The following is a 17,345-nucleotide window of genomic DNA, read 5'->3' as shown; positions in this document are numbered from 1 at the left end:
CAAAAAAACCTAAAGCTAAAATAACAAAGGAAAGGAGCGAGACTTTAAACGCTAACACATTGTGGCTTATTCCCCAACCCTATGCATTGAAGATACCCGGCTTAATGTCAGAATAGGCTTGTAAGCAGATTGCAAAATATCTCTTTTTAATGTTAAGGCTGCTGTCCTAACTGCTCTTCTTCCAGAGTCAATCCTATGGATTCCAGTAGGGCTTACCTCAGAGTAAAGGTGAGCCTTCCTTAGCCTGGGGGCCTCCCACTGCACTGCTGGCAGGGGCTGATGGGAATTGTAGTCCAAAACACCTGATAGGCATCAGATTCTGGAACACTGCCGTAGAACATTCAGTTTCATTTTAGCTGTGTGGAATCTGTATCCTCAGAGTGTGGTTGCAGATTCTGGATGGTAGATTTGGGGTGGGGGGAGTACCAGTAGGAGAACCCTCTTGATCGATTGCAACAGCAGTTCAGCAATGGAGCCAGTTGTACTTAGAGGGGTGGTAGATACACCCGGTGAAGGATTTCAAGCAGAGAACCAGTGCTGGTTTTTGAAAGAAAGAAAAAAGTCCTGGAATCTTTTGCCCCGTATGGGGCTTGAACTCACGAACCTGTGATTAAGAGTCTCATGACTGAGCTGTCCCAAGAGTCATGGAAGATAAGACAGCTATCTGTTGGGGGAGACTGGTGCTCTGGATATTCCTGCATTTAGCATTGTAGTTCGTTAACGGTCTCCTAACAACCCTTAGCATCCTTAACAAACTACAGATCCCCAGGTTCTTGTTGGTGGGGGGGGGGGGACGGACGTTTTCACTTGCACATTTTCCCATATTGATTATAGTATCAATAACGTCCACCACAGACGTTTGAAGCACTCTTGGCAGTTATGAACCCCCCTCAAAGAATCCACAGCAGCCAGATGCTTGCTTGCTTGCCCTCTCACTCTGGGCCTAGGTGTCCAGTGTTGCTGAGGGTGAAAGGGAGAAGGCTGTTGGGATTCCTGCTCTGTGTTTGCAGTCATGAGATTGTTGTCTATCATATAACGGTGTATGTTTTCATTCCACAGTGTGGGAAATGACGGAGACAGGATGCTTATGTTACTGTGTTCCATGAAGTGGGACTATGGTCCTTTGTTCTCTCTCTCTTTTCTGTCTGATGAGAAAGAGGAAGGAGCTAAGTCAGAATGCTCCGAGTGTATTATATGTAAATAAACGCAGATTAGCCAATGTTGAGTTCTGTTATGCAAACTGAATACTCTGCGGATCCCTGAGTGTGCTGATGCTTCTTGGTATCAGTCGCTGTGACGTTCGGGCTGAAGAAAGCTTTTGAAGCTCCCAATCGACCAGGAGGGAGAGAACATGCCAGTCGGGCATGTGTCTCTGCCAGGGTCCTACACGAGAGTAGGAAACAAGCTGAGCGGGTGAACACAAGTGGGGAAGCAGCACAGCCAAGGCTAGGAAGAAGAAGAAGAAGAAGAGTTTGGATTTGATATCCCGCCTTTCACTCCCTTTCAGGAGTCTCAAAGCGGCTAACATTCTCCTTTCCCTTCCTCCCCCACAACAAACACTCTGTGAGGTGAGTGGGGCTGAGAGACTTCAAAGAAGTGTGACTAGCCCAAGGTCACCCAGCAGCTACATGTGGAGGAGCGGAGACGCGAACCCGGTTTCCCAGATTACGAGACTACCGCTCTTAACCACTACACCACACTGGCTTGGCAGGCAGCTGGCAGTGCCAATCCTCATCCCTGGCTTGAGAGGTCGTAAGAACCTATGGAGGAACACTGCTGGTTCAATGGCCAATGGCACAAAGATACAAATTCCACACTGAATGTAATGATAAAACTCCACATTTTGAGAAACAAAATTCAGCAATACATATTACTGTAAAATATTGTTATAGGGTCATTGGGGGGGGGGGAGAGCTCCTAAACACCTAGATTCAGTAAAGGATTAGAAACTAAGGGATAAATTCCTGAATTTAGTTGTTCTTAGGAGGCTAGTCTGGTGATGGTTTACTTGGGGGGGGGGGCGCGAGTCGTTGAAGAACCAATGGTGCTGAGGGCCAGTCATCAGCCCCTCAAGGGAAGGTCATTGAATCTGTGAAATGGGGGTTGTCAGAGTTACAGGGGGCATGATGACACCACAGGGAAAAGGGCATTTTGAAACAGAGGGTGACAAGGGGTGATGATGTCAACCAGGCATAGGCAAACTCGGCCCTCCAGCTGTTTTGGGACTACAATTCCCATCATCCCTGGCCACTGGTCCTGTTAGCTAGGGGTGATGGGAGCTGTAGTTAGAGCCATCATACCCATGGAGGCTAGTGGTGCTTGAGAGGTCATAAGAACCTAAGGAGGAACACTGCTGGTTCAATGGCCAATGGCCTGTCTAGTGTAGCACTCTGTTCTCACAGTGGCCAGCCAGATGAAGAAGCCTTTGAGCAGGGCCCAAATGCAACTTCACCACTCTGCCCACTTGGGTTTCCGTTATTTCAGCACCTGCCAGACTAAAGATGTTGTATATCTAATAAGATGCCTGTGCAATCTACTCTATATTGAATCAATCACATGAGCGGTCGGTGTTTAGATAGGGGAGCATCATTCCCGCATTAGAAATCAGGTTATGGATGCATCACTCGTAGAGCATTTTGTGACACACCAGCAGAGAGACATGGACCTTGTTTACATGGTTCTTTGGGTAAATCAGAAACAACTAGGGATGAGGAGAGATTACGTAAGATTGCTACACCAACAAGAAACTAAATTAATTTTCTTATTCAAATCCCTGTATCCTGGGGGTTTGAACACGGAATTAGACTTTGTTTCCACTGCATTAATTGTTGGATTCTGTATCTTTAAATTTTCTGAATTTGTACATGACTCAGCACTCTTGGGATGGCCTACTTAATGCCTCTGTGGTGGTGTAGTGGGGCCAGTGTGGTGTAGTGTCTAAGAGCGGTAGATTTGTAATCTGGTGAACTGGGTTTGCATCTCCGCTCCTCCACATGCAGCTGCTGGGTGACCTTGGGCCAGTCACCCTTCTCTGAAGTCTCTCAGCCTTACTCACCTCACAGAGTGTTTGTTGTGGGGGAGGAAGGGAAAGGAGATTGTGAGCCGCTTTGAGACTCCTTCGGGTAGTGATAAAGTGGGATATCAAATCCAAACTCTTCCTCTTCTTCATCTTCTAGGGTTTGGCCCCCAGTATCAGCTTTCTACGTTTCTTTGTGAGTGCTAATCTTATGCTACTTGACGTACCTGTTAGGACCATTCTACATTTTTTGCCTCTTTCAGTACCAATGGACTATATTGTCTAATTTTGTTCATGCAACAGTGATAGACGTTTATTTTCTGTGTTTACATTACATATTCTCTGTTTAAGAATTGCTACGCTTGGAGCTTCTATTACTGCATGATTACAGGATCGGGACTATTGAAAGGCTTGTTTGCCTCTATGATATTGACTGACTGCCTTCTCTAATTTTGTTCATACAATATTGATTTTTTAAGTATATTATTAGCCACGTGTTGCCCGTTATTGCTTAAGTTACACTTGTGTTTCCTGGCAGCTGGCGTTCAGAGGTGTACTGCCTCCAGCACTGAAGGAAAAACACAGTTGTCGTTACCTGTAGCCATTGATAGCCTTCCTCTCCCAACGAGTCCACCTAATCTTCTTTTAAAGGCATCCACATGGGTGGCCCATCAGGAACTCTGTTAGTTTAACTACATGCTGTGCAGTGCTATTTTTTTCTAGAAAAAGAGGTGCCGTAACTCACCACAAACACCTCCCTCGTTCTCTAAGAATGGTACTGGTGCCCACCTGAGAGGTGTCGGGACTGAGTTCCTGTGAGTTCCCCCTGGGGGGAAAAGAAAGCCCTGGTGCTTTCTTTTGTCTATCCCAAATCCATTTGTATACAGTAGTGCTTAATACTGAAAACTGAATCACTATAAACAGTTTACAGCAGCAGTATCAGCAGGGTTACTTGTGTGCGTGTTAGGCCCTGGTTTGGGGATCGGAACTGGTTTGTGAACTTTAAACAACAGCCCTGTGGTGTGTGTGCCAAGGTGGAAAACCCCAAGAAACAGCTTGTGGTCTTCTTTTTATTTTTGCAAGTAAATATATGGACATATAACCAGACTAAGAATGAGAGTTCAAAAGTTTTATTTTCTGGTACAGTGGATGAACAGAGATCCTAAAGGAAGATAAAATACTGTTTATGTATGCAACAACAGCGGCAAGAATTCTCTTAGCCCCAAAATGGAAACAACAAGTACAGCCAACAAAAGAAGAGTGGCAGATGATGGACTTTGTGGAAATGGCGAAGCTGACAGGAAGAATCCGAAACCAGCAAGATCAAGTATTCCAAAAGGACGGGAGTAAATTTATACGATATCTGAAAGATTACTGTAAGCAATTAACATCGCTAGCAGGGTTGTCTGAAAACTCGTAATGAAGAATTTTCTCCCTTTTTATTTTAACATAAATTTCAATGACTTTTGTAATGAGCTAATCAGAACTGGAAAATGTATTAAATGCAATGATACAAAGGTTTACTTTGAAAGCCGTGAGCCGGGAGGGAAGGAAGTCTATAGGCTCAAAAGAGCTGGAGAGGTAAAGTGGATAGCAATGATGTGATTATATATTATTAAATGGAAGACTAATAAAAATTATATTTAAAAACTACACAAAAGTCTTTCCCCCTCTAAATACACAGCTAGGACACCCTCTCCCTTATACTGCCCTATGCAGTATGGTACAGCTCCCTCCCTCTGAGTATAATGCGTAAAGGCAGAGTGAGAAAACTTACACTCTGTACAGTGTGAGAAAGCAGAGGGAGATCAGTTCTCTTCCGTGGGTTCGATACCTTGCAACAGTTTTCCCCAAGCTTCAAAATCCAATGCCACTTTGAATTTCTTGAGAGATGGAAACACTGGCACCACATTTTTCTCACCGTCTCCAGAATCCTCCCCCTTCTCTTCACTACTTTCATTCTCTTCTTCATCAGACGACTTATCTTCCTCTTCAGTTGCATTGTTGTCATCTTCCTCCTCCTCTGTTAAGGAGTTGGCTCTGAGAAAACAAGAAGACCTGTTTAGTGGGAAAGGCTGATCTGCCCCACTGTATTACTCCTGCTTGTTGCTCCTAACAGGATGTTGCCCCCCGCCCAAAAAATGCGGCCAGGCTGATCTGTGGCGAGCCTTAGAGCCAGTTGGAGAGGCCACTAATTTTCAAACAGAAGCCACATTTTTCAACTAAGCAAGAGCAAACTGGAGGATCAACGTTCGTGGCTTGACAGGTCTTCCATTGAAATAAATATGAAAGGAGGATTTTGGCCATGTGGAAGGTACTTGACATTATAGAAGAAGAAGAAGAAGAAGAAGAAGAAGAAGAAGAAGAAGAAGAGGAAGAGGAAGAGGAGGAGGAGGAGGAGGAGGAGGAGGAGGAGGAGTAGGAGTAGGAGTTTGGATTTGATATCCCACTTTATCACTACCTGAAGGAGTCTCAAAGCGGCTAACATTCTCCTTTCCCTTCCTCCTCCACAACAAACACTCTGTAAACTGAGTGGGGCTGAGAGACTTCAAAGAAGTGTGACTAGCCCAAGGACACCCAGCAGCTGCATGTGGAGGAGCAGGGAAGCTAACCCAGTTCACCAGATTACAAGTCTGCCACTCTTAACCACTACACCACACTGGCTCCCTATGAGCTATGTTAAGTGCTGCATGGAGCTGCCATTTTAGTTTCATGCCCACCCGATTGTGGAAAAGCAATGATTCCGCACTATAGAATATGTAGATGGGGGAGTAATGTGAATGCAGGAAAATAGTCTTTTTAAAAAACTGAGCTGCATTCAGTTAGGGATGAGGACTAAAGGGCCAAACCAGAGGTGGGAAACCTCAGCCCTGGAGGTCAAATGTGCTCCCTCCAAAAAAGCTGTCTATGTGGCCAATGAGATTTTCCCCAGACCACCCCCTCAATGGTCTTCCTTCACACCATTCTGGGGTGTTTTGGCTTGGCTGGAATGTGTGCCTGAACTCTGAAAATGTCTATCGTTTGCCTGGATGGAGAAGACAAAGAAATTTGTGGCCGTGTGTAAAAAGGGGCCTTCCGTACAAAAGACCTTTTGCATTTATTGCTGCCCTGTCCACTTTTGCCTCAGACCCACACCTGCCACCAGGTTAAACCAAGGAAACAAGGAACATGAATGTTAATGAAGGGAACTAGAGAGGTGCCAGGGACACAGGTGGCGCTGTGGGTTAAACCACAGAGCCTAGGGCTTGCTGGTCAGAAGGTCGGCAGTTCGAATCCCCGCGACGGCGTGAGCTCCCGTTGCTCCTGCCAACCTAGCAGTTTGAAAGCACGTCAAAGTGCAAGTAGATAAATAGGTACCACTCCGGCGGGAAGGTAAACGGCGTTTCCGTGCGCTGCTCTGGTTCACCAGAAGCGGCTTAGTCATGCTGGCCACATAACCTAGAAGCTGTATGCCGGCTCCCTCGGCCAATAAAGCGAGATGAGTGCCGCAACCCCAGAGTCGGCCACGATTGGACTTAATGGTCAGGGGTCCCTTTACCTTTAGAGAGGTGCCACACAAGAATGAGTTCTAGACACTTACCTCTTCAGCAGCTCGCTAAAACTCAATGTCACATTTTTCTCAACGTCTTCAGAATATTCCTCCTCCTCTTCACTACTTTCATCCTGTTCTTCATCAGACGACTTATCTTCCTCTTCAGTTGCATTGTTGTCATCTTTTCCCACCTCCACCTCTACTGAGTCTTTGGCTCTGAGAAAACACGAAGCCCCTGTTTACTGGAAAAGGCTGATCTGCCCCACTGTATTACTCCTGCTTGTTGCTCCTAACAGGATGTTGCCCCCCCCCCCCCAAATGAGGCCAGGCTGATCTGCGGCAAGCCCTACAACTGGTGGGAGAGGCCACTAAATTTCAAAGAGAAACCACATTTTTCAACTAAGCCAGAGCAACCTGGATGATCAACGTTTGTGGCCTGACAGGTGTTCCATCAGAATAAATTTGAAAGGAGGCTTTCGGCCACGTGGAAGGTACTTGACATTATGTTAGAGCTATGTTAAGTGCTGCATGGAGCCGCCATTTTAATTTCATGCCCACCCGATTGTGGAAAAGCAATGATTCTGCACCATAGACTATGTAGATGGGGGAGTAATGTGAATGCAGTAAAATGGTCTTTTTAAAAAACTGAGCTGCATTCAGTTGGGGATGAGGACTAAGGGGCCAAATCAGAGGTGGGAAACCTCAGCCCTGGAGGTCAAATGTGCTCCCTCCAAAAAAGCTGTCTATGTGGCCAATGAGATTCTCCCTAGACCACCCCCTCAATGGTTTCCCTTCACACCATTCTGGGGTGTTTTGGCTTGGCTGGAATGTGTGCTTGACCTATGATAATGTTTATCGTTTGCCTGGATGGAGAAGAGAAAGGGATTTGTGGCCGTGTGTAAAAAGGGGCCTTCCGTACAAAAGAACATTTTGCATTTATTGCTGCCCTGTCCATTTTTGCCTCTGGCTCTGCCTGTCACTGGGATGTGGCCACAGACGGTTGCCCCAAAATGAATGTTGCTCTTGGGCTGAAAAAGCCACACACCCACACCTGCCACCAGGTGAAACCAAGGACACAAGGGATGTCAAAGAAGGGAACTACAGAGGTGCCACACAAGAATGAATTCCAGACACTTACTGCTTCATCAGCTCCTGGAAGTCCTACATGAAAGATAAACAAGTTTAGTGTATTGATTTACAGCATCTTCACAGTCAATTAGAAAGAATGACTAGAAAGGGCTTCCTCTCTCTGGGAGCAGCCGTTCAATCAGACTGCCTCAGCAGGAGACATTGGAAGATTTGCTGGAAGCCCAGCTCCACCCGGAACCTCCTGCCCCGGAACTGTGCCAGCTGGTCATTATAGGAACAACCATTCGGAAATAGGCGTCTGCGTTTTGCTTTTTATTCTCCTCTTCCCTCTCTGTCCCTTTTTCCTTCTGCGCCACCCGCATCCCGGGCTTCCAGGAGTGGGACTCATTCACTGAATCCTACCCACAATGCTGTTGTGGATGGAGCCCAACACCCAAGTTGGAAAAGTTGTTATGAGTCTCCTATTCCCCTCACAAAGCAGTTTAACAATCAACCCCTCTTCCCAATGAATTCTGGGAACTGCAGCCATATTAAACCAGATCTAATCTAGCCATATAGGGATGCGGGTGGTGCTGTGGGTTAAACCACAGAGCCTAGGACTTGCTGATCAGAAGGTCTGCGGTTTGAATCCCTGCGACGGGGTGAGCTCCCGTTGCTCAGTCCCTGCTCCTGCCAACCTAGCAGTTCGAAAGCACGTCAAAGTGCAAGTAGATAAATAGGTACCACTCTGGCGGGAAGGTAAACAGCGTTTCCGTGCGCTGCTCTGGTTCGCCAGAAGTGGCTTAGTCATTCTGCCCACATGACCTGGAAGCTGTACGCCGGCTCCCTTGGCCAATAAAGCAAGATGAGCGCCGCAACCCTAGAGTCAGCTTCAACTGGACCTAATGATCAGGGGTCCCTTTACCTAGTCTAGCCATATTGAATCGGATATTGTTATTTGGCCAAGAACTTTCAGTCCTACATCACCGCACACATCCACTGGACCGCATGGTGTTTTGCAGGTATGCCTCTGATCAGAGCTGGTCTCACCTTCAGAAAGGCCACGTAGTCTGTACTTTCTAACGCTGCTTTAACCTTGTTAATAATCTCAGTCAGGGAAGAAATGTCGTTTTTCAGGCTCGAAAAGGCATCTTGCATTTCCTCCAAGTTCTTCTTCCTCTTCTCCTGGACTGTCTTCCTAATAGCCTTCTCCTTCTCATCCAAGATCTGGTGAAGGGATTCAAATCCTGTGGAAATGTGATTTATGATATCTTCGGTACAACTCTGCAAGTGGTGGGGAGAAACACACACACACAAACGAATTAATTTCATTTTTAGTGTTAGCGAGAAACAAAGCAGATACGCATTCAAGACAACAAAAATCAAACATAACGAAAGGGTGATTTGTCCCATCAAGAAGATTTTGAATTAGAAAAGTTCCTATGGAAAGTAATAATAATAATGATGAGGATGATGATGATGATAATAATTAATTTATACCCCGCCCATCTGGCGGTATTACTCAGGAGAACTTGTGCCTTGATATTATGAAACATAAAAATGGAAATTTAACCTTCATAGCCTGAGATCAGGGCACCTTGTGATTATCAGGGACAGGGCCTTTTCAGTGGTGGTGCCCTGACTTGCCTGGTCCTGGCACCTAGAGTCCAGTGTCTTTCCAGTGCCAGATGAAGACCTTTTAAAAAATTTCCCAGGCCAAGCTTATGCTGATCTGCTTCACCTGCACTCTTTCGATACCATTTTCAGGTTGTCTTCACAGATTTCAGGTTTGTTTGTTTTTTGCTTATTTCTGAACACAATTCAAAGTGTTGGTGCTGACCTTTAAGGCCCCAAATGGCCTCGGCCCAGTATACCTGAAGGAGTGTCTCCACCCCCATCATCCAGCCCGGACACAGAGGTCCAGCACTGAGGGCCTTCTGGCAGTTCCCTTGCTGCAAGAAGTGAAGCTACATGGAACCAGTCAGAGGGCCTTCTCGGTGGTGGCCCTCCCATCAGATGTCAAATAAACAAACAACTATCTGACTTTTAGAAGACATCCGAAGGCAGCCCTGTTTAGGGAAGTTTTTAATGTTTGATCTTTTATCGTGTTTTTAATACTCTGGTCGGAGCCACCCAGAGTGGGCGGGGTATAAACAAACAAACAAACAAACAATTGTAATGCATTAGTTGTTCTATTGTGCTTTCTATACTTTATTGTAGGCAACAGTGAATTTCAAGGGCGGGCTATAAACAAGGACATTAATGCATGCTCTTTAAACCACAAAAGGTGTGGGGAAGCAGAGTTCCACAATCCCTTACTGTTTTTCCTTTACCTTTAGCTCTCCAATTGCCTCCTTCTGGTGTAATTTCTCCTCTTTGGCCTCCTTTAGACGCTCCTTCAGAGGCTTTAGGTATGGCTTCAGCTCCATCTGTGCAGCAGAGAAATCAACAGAGGTTAAGAAGGAAGGAAGGAAGGCTTCAAAAGCATGGAGGAATATGTGGCCAGGTGGAACTGCTGCTTAGCTCCGCCAGGCAGGGCCAAGGCTAGGACCACCTTAGCACAACAGGGGTGCTGCGTAGGGCATGATGGAGACCAGGGAGAATGAAGATATACCGTATTTTTTGCTCTATAAGACGCACCAGACCATAAGACGCACCTAGTTTTTGGAGGAGGAAAGCAAGAAAAAAAATATTCTGAATCTCAGAAGCCAGAACAACAAGGGGGATCGCTGCGCAGCAAAAGCGGCGATCCCTCTTGCTGTTCTGGCTTCTGGGATAGCTGCGCAGCCTGCACTCGCTCCATAAGACGCACAGACATTTCTCCTTACTTTTTAGGAGGGAGAAAGTGAGTCTTATAGAGCAAAAAATACGATAATCAGTGCTTTCCCCCCCTTGAAAAATGTTTAGGGTTACTCTCATTTTGACTCAAGAAAATCATTATTTTATAGTTCAAATCAGGGAAAAATAACTAAAGCAAATGGACAAAAGTACAAAGATTCACAAACTGTTTAGAGGTATGCGTATCCCTGCGTCCCCCCCCCAGAAAAAAAAAGCGCTGGATATAAAGTTTTATAAGGACAAACAAGAAACAATACGTACAAAACAAACGAACACAAATCTAAAATAAATATTACGCACAGGAATAATAAAGGACACAGAACTTCACTTGCAGAAATATAAATTATTAAATGTATTAATATGAATGGAAGTTAAAAGCGTTGTAGCTGTTGCATTGTTGCAGGTTTCCCCCCAGTCAATGAGGCAGACACGAGTTCTTTGAGGAAAGTATTGCTTTATTAAGCTGCACAGCTGGCTTCAGCGAGATAACTCTCAAAGGCTGGGCCCTGAACTCAGATTGGAGCTGCTTTTGATACCATGTCACAAACAAACCTCCATGGCACCAGAGCATGTGCAGAGTGTGATCACACAATTTTGCAAGCAAGCAGACAACAGTCTCCCTTCCCTTTCTGCTGACTTCTGCAATTTCTGATGAGGCAAGAAGGCGTTGTCTTGTGGCTTCAGCCTGCAGATGTTCAGACTGCTTTTTGGTGTCAAGGACTGCTGAGGCAAGCAGATTTTCTTCAGTCCTCAGTTCCTAATTGCTGCACTATTCTGGTAACTTGAGTTAGCCCAACCCTGGTGACTCACCCACCATGAGTTGGGGTGGCTCTTACAATATCTTCTGCTCTTCTTAGAGCAGTAAAGGTAAAGGGACCCCTGACCATTAGGTCCAGTCGTGGCCGACTCTGGGGTTGTGGCGCTCATCTCGCTTTATTGGCTGAGGGAGCCGGCGTACAGCTTCCGGGTCATGTGGCCAGCATGACTAAGCCACTTCAGGTGAACCAGAGCACCACACGGAAATGCCGTTTACCTTCCCTCTGGAGCAGTACCTATTTATCTACTTGCACTTTGACATGCTTTCAAACTGCTAGGTGGGCAGGAGCAGGGACCGAGCAACGGGAGCTCACCCCGTCGTGGGGATTTGAACCGCCAACCTTCTGATCAGCAAGTCCTCTGTGGTTTAACCCACAGCACCACCCGCATCCCTCTTCTTAGAGCAGGGTTACTTAATTCTTCCCTCAGTATAAAGGATTATGATTAAGACTGAAATGAAGCAGAATTACAGTGGACGCTCAGGTTGCGAACGTGATCCGTGTGGGATGCATGTTTGCAACATGCAGCGGCGCCTCTGTGCATGCACGGGTTGCAATCCAGCGCTTCTGTGCATGCGCAAAGCGTGATTTAGCCCTCTTGCGCATGCGCGACTGCCGAAACCCGGAAGTAACCTGTTCCAGTATGAAAAAATGCAGCCTGAAGCATCTTTAACCGTGCTATGACTGTAAATGAAACTATCATTCCTTGAAATCTAGCAGGGGGGGGGGGTTTCCATGTAAAATGTGTAATTGGCTTTTTAATTGATTGATATTTTAATTGTAATTTGGTATTGATAAAATGTGGCTTATATTGGATTTTTATAATAAAAATTATTTTATATGTACTTTTTATATGTACCTTTTATATATATATAAAAAGGACTACCCTAACACGATCCAGTTAAGCAGCAGTAAAGCTGTCGCAGCTCTGAAGCAGCGCAAAAACTACGTTTTCAAAGCCTGTTAGAATCCTTAGCAGAACTGCGCGGTTGTGAATTCCTGGTTTGATTTTTCTGAGCCAACATCCCTTGCAAATCACTTTGCCTGCCTGGGCTGAACGAGGTCAAACCGAGCCTGTGGTTTTGTAAGGCTGTCCTCACATTATGATCACCCACCGCTCCCCGCAGCCCACCCAACCCCAAAGCAGAAATCTTGCCACTGACCTGCGCGCATTTCACAGCATCTTTGGTCGGCAGGAACTCGTGGCCCCGATGCGCGGGCTGATCCCGGCAGATCACGCAGATGGGGACGCGATCCTGGCGACAGAAGAGCTTGAGCGGCTCCTCGTGCTCCTCGCAGGAGCCAGCTGAGCTGGCCCTTGCCTGGGGCTCCTCATCCAGCTGCAGCTTGCGCGCTTTTTCCGCGAGGTTGTCCAGAACCCTGTGGCGCCTGACCTCCCGCAGTTTGAAAGGGCAGCGGCACTCCGGGCAAATCCCTCTGCCCCAGCCATCGCGGGCGCAGCTCTTCAGGCAATCCAGGCAGAAGTTGTGGCCGCAATCCAGTACGTGGGGATCGCGGAAGAGGGAGAGGCAGACGGAGCACACCAGATCGTCCACCAGGCTGGAAGCCATGATCCCAGGGACAGCAGGATCGTCGCCTGCGAGCGCGCTGGTCCTAAGGCACTTCTGCGCAAGGCGCCGCTTGAGGAAAAGGGCGCAGAGCGATTCTGCTTTCAGTTTCACTTCTGCATTGCTGGAAAGGGTGGAGCCGTCCGTCAAAGAAATCAGATTCACGGGGGTCATCATTTTCTCGCTGCTCACAGTTGTGCCTCATTCAGCTGCACTCTCCACACCCAGTTCCCTTGCACGATCCTTTTGGAGATTCATGTCTCCAAAAAGGTCTCCTGTCAGTAGAGAACTGGAATCCATTATTGGCATTAGAAAACAACGCCTAGCCCCCTTCATAGTTCAGAGACACTTGGATCCTCTAGGTATTTCGAAGCACAGGTGAAGAAGAAGAGTTTGGATTTGATATCCCGCTTTATCACTACCCGAAGGAGGAAATAACATGCGGTTGTTTGAGCCCAATCCATCTTTCCAATGGAAATGCTGATCTAACATTTCGACCTTTCCTATTCAAAGAATCTCTGGCATTTTTATCTTTTGTGCTATGTCAATCCTGCAAACGTTTTTAGATTTTTACAGTGTTCTTTAATAGTCTATAAAGTTACGTCATTCTCTGTTAAATTTGTTATCCTCTCGGTGCCTGGTCTTCCAATCAGTGGCGTAGCGTGGGTTGTCAGCACCCGGGGCAAGGCAAGTAATTTGCACCCCCTAACCCTAATCCCCAGATGTTGCGCCCGGTGCGGCCGGCCCCCCTGCACCCCCCACGCTACGCCACTGCTTCCAATGAAAGAAAATAATTTGGATAAATGCAATTAGACGCAGTTAAAAAAGGAAGATACATTTTGGAAGCCAAAGGAGGGGTGGTGGGAAGTCTGGGGGTTCAGGGAACCACATAAAGGTACTATGGTTTAATGTAAACCTCTCTCTCTCTCTCTCTCTCTCTCTCTCTCTCTCTCTCTCTGTGTGTGTGTGTAAATTTTTTTTCTTTTCTTTTTGAAACTTTGGGGGGGGGGGGGAATCTTAAGGCAATATCCAGAGCCCAGTTACCACCTCCTCTGCCCCCCAGTGGTTTCCTGATGTAAATCCCTCACACTGGGATTCAAAACAAATCTTCTATTTTTATTTCTTAATTAAATAAAATTATCCCGATGGTTTTTTTAAAGATGAGAACAGAAATCACGCGGCAGCAGTGGGAGGCCCCATTAGCTAAAGTAGTACCTCAGGTTAAGAACAGTTTCAGGTTAAGAACATACCTCCGGAACAAATTAAGTTCTTAATCTGAGATACCACTGTAATTTTGAAGGCTAATACCTCACCTTCCCATCTAATAATTCCCAAGGTGGCTTACGAGTTCAACAAAGAACACAGAAGCTGACATTAAAAACAAAACAAAAAACACCACAAACCCAAGCCAGCAGCCCTCAGTCCTATAATGTCTGACGTTTGGTGTGTTCTCTTATATTCTATTGGAAGCCAGAGTGGCTGGGGCAACAATAATATTGTTATTGTTATTATTATTATTATTATTATTATTATTATTATTATTATTAATCTCAGTGTTGTGGGTTCAAGACCCACTTTGGGGAAAGATTCCTACACTGCGGCACAAAGCAGGCAGCTGAGCCTGGAGGCAACGCGTCCAGCCTCTGCCTCTTCCCCACCGGAGGAACCGCCCTCCAGCCACTACCCACCTCCTCCAGCCCTAAAAAAAGCTCTGGGAAAGGGGGGCACAGGGATTTTTGCACCACGGCGCTGGATATACTTAAGACGGCCCTGGCTGTAGTCCCAAAACAGCTGGAGGGCTGAGTTTGCCTATGCCTGATGTAAACGGAAGAGGGAGTTGTGTTTGACAAGGTTTTCTGGGAAGAAGGAGCAGGATATAGGGAGAACCCCATGGTTGCTGGCTGGGGGGTGGGGGCTGCACTGAGAGACCCTCAGGGAGCACAGCTGCTCTGGACGAAGCTTGCTGAAGTTATGGGAGAAGCAACACGAGGTGCAATGTTCTCTTGAGGTGAAATGAAGGGATTCAGGTTGCAAATAATCCCTATTTCCTCAAAACACAAAGACTGGTGGAATGGCTTGGTGGGCAAAGGCTTGGTGGTCCTAGCTGAATCTGAGGAGGTAAAGGGAGAGAATCTGCCTGCTGGGCTGAGGGGAGAAGTGAGAAACAGCTTGGGCTGTAGGTCTCTGGTAGGGACTGGCAGGAGGGGAGATTTCCAGGCTAGTTCAGCAAGACACACCAGTGCTGCTATAGCTCAGAAAGAGGTTCATTTGGTATACAGTCATACCTTGGGTCTCATACGCCTTGGTACTCGGATGTTTTGGCTCCAGAACACCACAAACCCACACAATAGGGGGAGGATCTTACCCGGGAATCAGCTCCAGAGCTTTTCCCACCCTACCCACCCTCAGTTAAGCCTTCTTTTGCAGGTTAACCTTTTCTCCACAGGTACACGGGCGCTGCTACGTCAAGGTTGCTGTTGAAGGGCCGGAAAGGAATTCTCCTGCATTGGCAGGTTTGCCTTTCCCGTAGCAAAACGTCACAACTTTGGCAGTATCAGGCCTTGGGCGGAATCCTTTAATCTATCTTTCCTAACTGGGGGTGGGCGTGTATCGGTGACCCCCCCTTCTCTTTGCGGCGGTGATACCAGGGTTCCCCCTTAAAGGGGTTTTGAGGGGAGGTTGTCATTGTTCTCCCCTGCAATTGCGGTGTAACAGGGGTGGGCTCTCACTGCTTGAACATATGTTCTCCAGAGCCAGCCCATCCCCTCCATACTCTGGATAACCCTAATGTTCCCCAGTTCCCCGGCAGGGGACTGGGAGGGATAAACGCCCAATGCCTGAGCCAAGGTCTACCCACATTTGAAACGTAATGAAGTTGTGGCCAATTTTAATCGCATAGCACGTTGTCTTGAGTCGTTACAATAAACGTTTACAATCTTCTCTAAACGTATGTTCTTCTTGTTCTCTTATTCTATACCAGGGGTCTGCAACCTTTAAGACAAAAAGAGCCACTTGGACCCGTTTCCAAAAAAACAACAACAACTGGGAGCCGCAAAAACATTGCAACATTTAAAACAAATATAACACTGTATATATTGTTTCTTGCCTTAATGCTGTATATACAGGATCGTGCAGTCAGCTGTCAATCTCAAGAAAAAAGGACAAATAGCTAATTAAAATATTTAATTTACAACCAGGTAACCAGGTTAATGGGACTTTTGCTCCTGAACCTCAGTGCTCAGTGTCTGCACATCAGGGCTGTAAGACGTCACCTTCATTTTCACACAGGCTTGCAAGCTGTCATCTGTGAGGCGTGATCGGTGTTTGTTTTTAATATAGTTCATGTTGATGTTGGAGAAGACCTGCTCACATACATATGTGGAACCGAAGATCGACAGGACTCCAAATGCATACTTTTTCATGTTTATATAAGTGTTGGGGATGGCATTCCATGTTTCGAATACAAGTTTGTCCTGTTTGGGAAGGTTTTCAATATCACTCCATTTATGATTCTGAGCCAGAATGGCCTTCTGACGGGCAACATCCTCAAGAGTAGCGGTCAAGCATTTGAACTTGGACACCCATATATCTTTGTCGGCTATATCGGCCAGTTCCAGCTCAAGATCAGGTTGACTTACACCTGGAAATGCAGTCATATTCAATAGGGATGGATCGATCGCCAGGGGAGTGACAGGGAAGGATAATGTGTTTTTTTCCTCTCTGAACCCACAGAATCGTTTCCCAAACGAGCTTTGCATTGCGGTGATTGCAGACTTGAAATATTCCAAATTTATCGTATCATGACTTTGTTTGAACTCTCTCAAAGAGGGAAAGTGAGACAGTGTACCTCTCTGGAAATCTTTGACAAACACTGTCAACTTGCGCTCGAATGCCAAAACCTCCTCCAGCATGTGCAGGGCTGTGCCTCCTTTCCCCTGAAGGGTTGTATTTAGCGTGTTTAGATGGGCTGTCATGTCTACCATAAAATGTAATTTTTCCAGCCACTCTGGCTGTTCCAGCTCAGCAAAGGTAAGCTCTTTGCTGGCCAGGAAGGTTTTTACTTCTTCCAAACATGTGACAAAGCGTTTTAGCACCTCGCCTCTGGACAACCACCGGACCTTGTTGTGGAGCAGGAGGTCCGAATATGTGCTTTCCACCTCATCCAATAGCAAACGAAACTGGCGGTGGTTTAAACCCTTTGCCATTATCTTATTAACAATCTGAATGACCACATCCATCACTTTTGTGCATTCGGGGGGAAATGTTTGAGCACACAATGCCTCTTGGTGCAGGATGCAATGAAATGACAGCAGCGTTCTACCCAGTGCCTTCTGCAGTAGAGCCACAAAGCCCTTCTGTGCTCCTCTCATGCTCGGTGCCCCATCAGTAGCCACTGAGACCAGGTGGTTGGTGTTTATTTTTTTAGCACTTAAAAAGTCCAGGACAGCCTTACAGATATCCTCACCCCTTGTTTGGTCTTTTAGTGGTATCAGCTCAATCAGTTCTTC

The 17,345-nt window shown here is 46.5% G+C and overlaps 1 protein-coding gene across 2 annotated transcripts; it reads right to left on the bottom strand.

Annotated features, from left to right (window-relative positions):
• Positions 1 to 4,130: 4,130 nt before the first annotated feature.
• Positions 4,131 to 13,399, bottom strand: LOC310837750 (nuclear factor 7, brain-like). Of its 2 annotated transcripts, none has more exons than XM_083724809.1 (6): positions 12,433 to 13,399; positions 9,950 to 10,045; positions 8,667 to 8,900; positions 7,687 to 7,709; positions 6,673 to 6,764; positions 4,131 to 4,979 (listed from the first exon to the last, which is right to left on the bottom strand). In XM_083724809.1, exons 1-6 carry the CDS (start codon positions 13,012 to 13,014, stop codon positions 4,825 to 4,827), a joined length of 1,182 nt encoding a protein of 393 aa, XP_083580935.1. In that variant the 5' UTR covers positions 13,015 to 13,399; the 3' UTR covers positions 4,131 to 4,824. The 2 variants fall into 2 exon arrangements, with proteins under 2 accessions (XP_083580935.1, XP_083580934.1); XM_083724808.1 differs by having other exon boundaries at positions 4,131 to 5,056; positions 6,597 to 6,764; positions 12,433 to 13,397.
• Between the last annotated feature and the right edge of the window lie 3,946 nt (positions 13,400 to 17,345).

This window comes from Podarcis gaigeae (genome assembly GCF_964106915.1).
Source record: "Podarcis gaigeae genome assembly, chromosome: 2".
In the NCBI taxonomy this organism is placed as follows: domain Eukaryota; kingdom Metazoa; phylum Chordata; class Lepidosauria; order Squamata; family Lacertidae; genus Podarcis; species Podarcis gaigeae.
The sequence above is the reverse complement of the archived record's forward strand: the minus strand, read 5'-3'. Positions and strand labels throughout refer to the sequence as shown.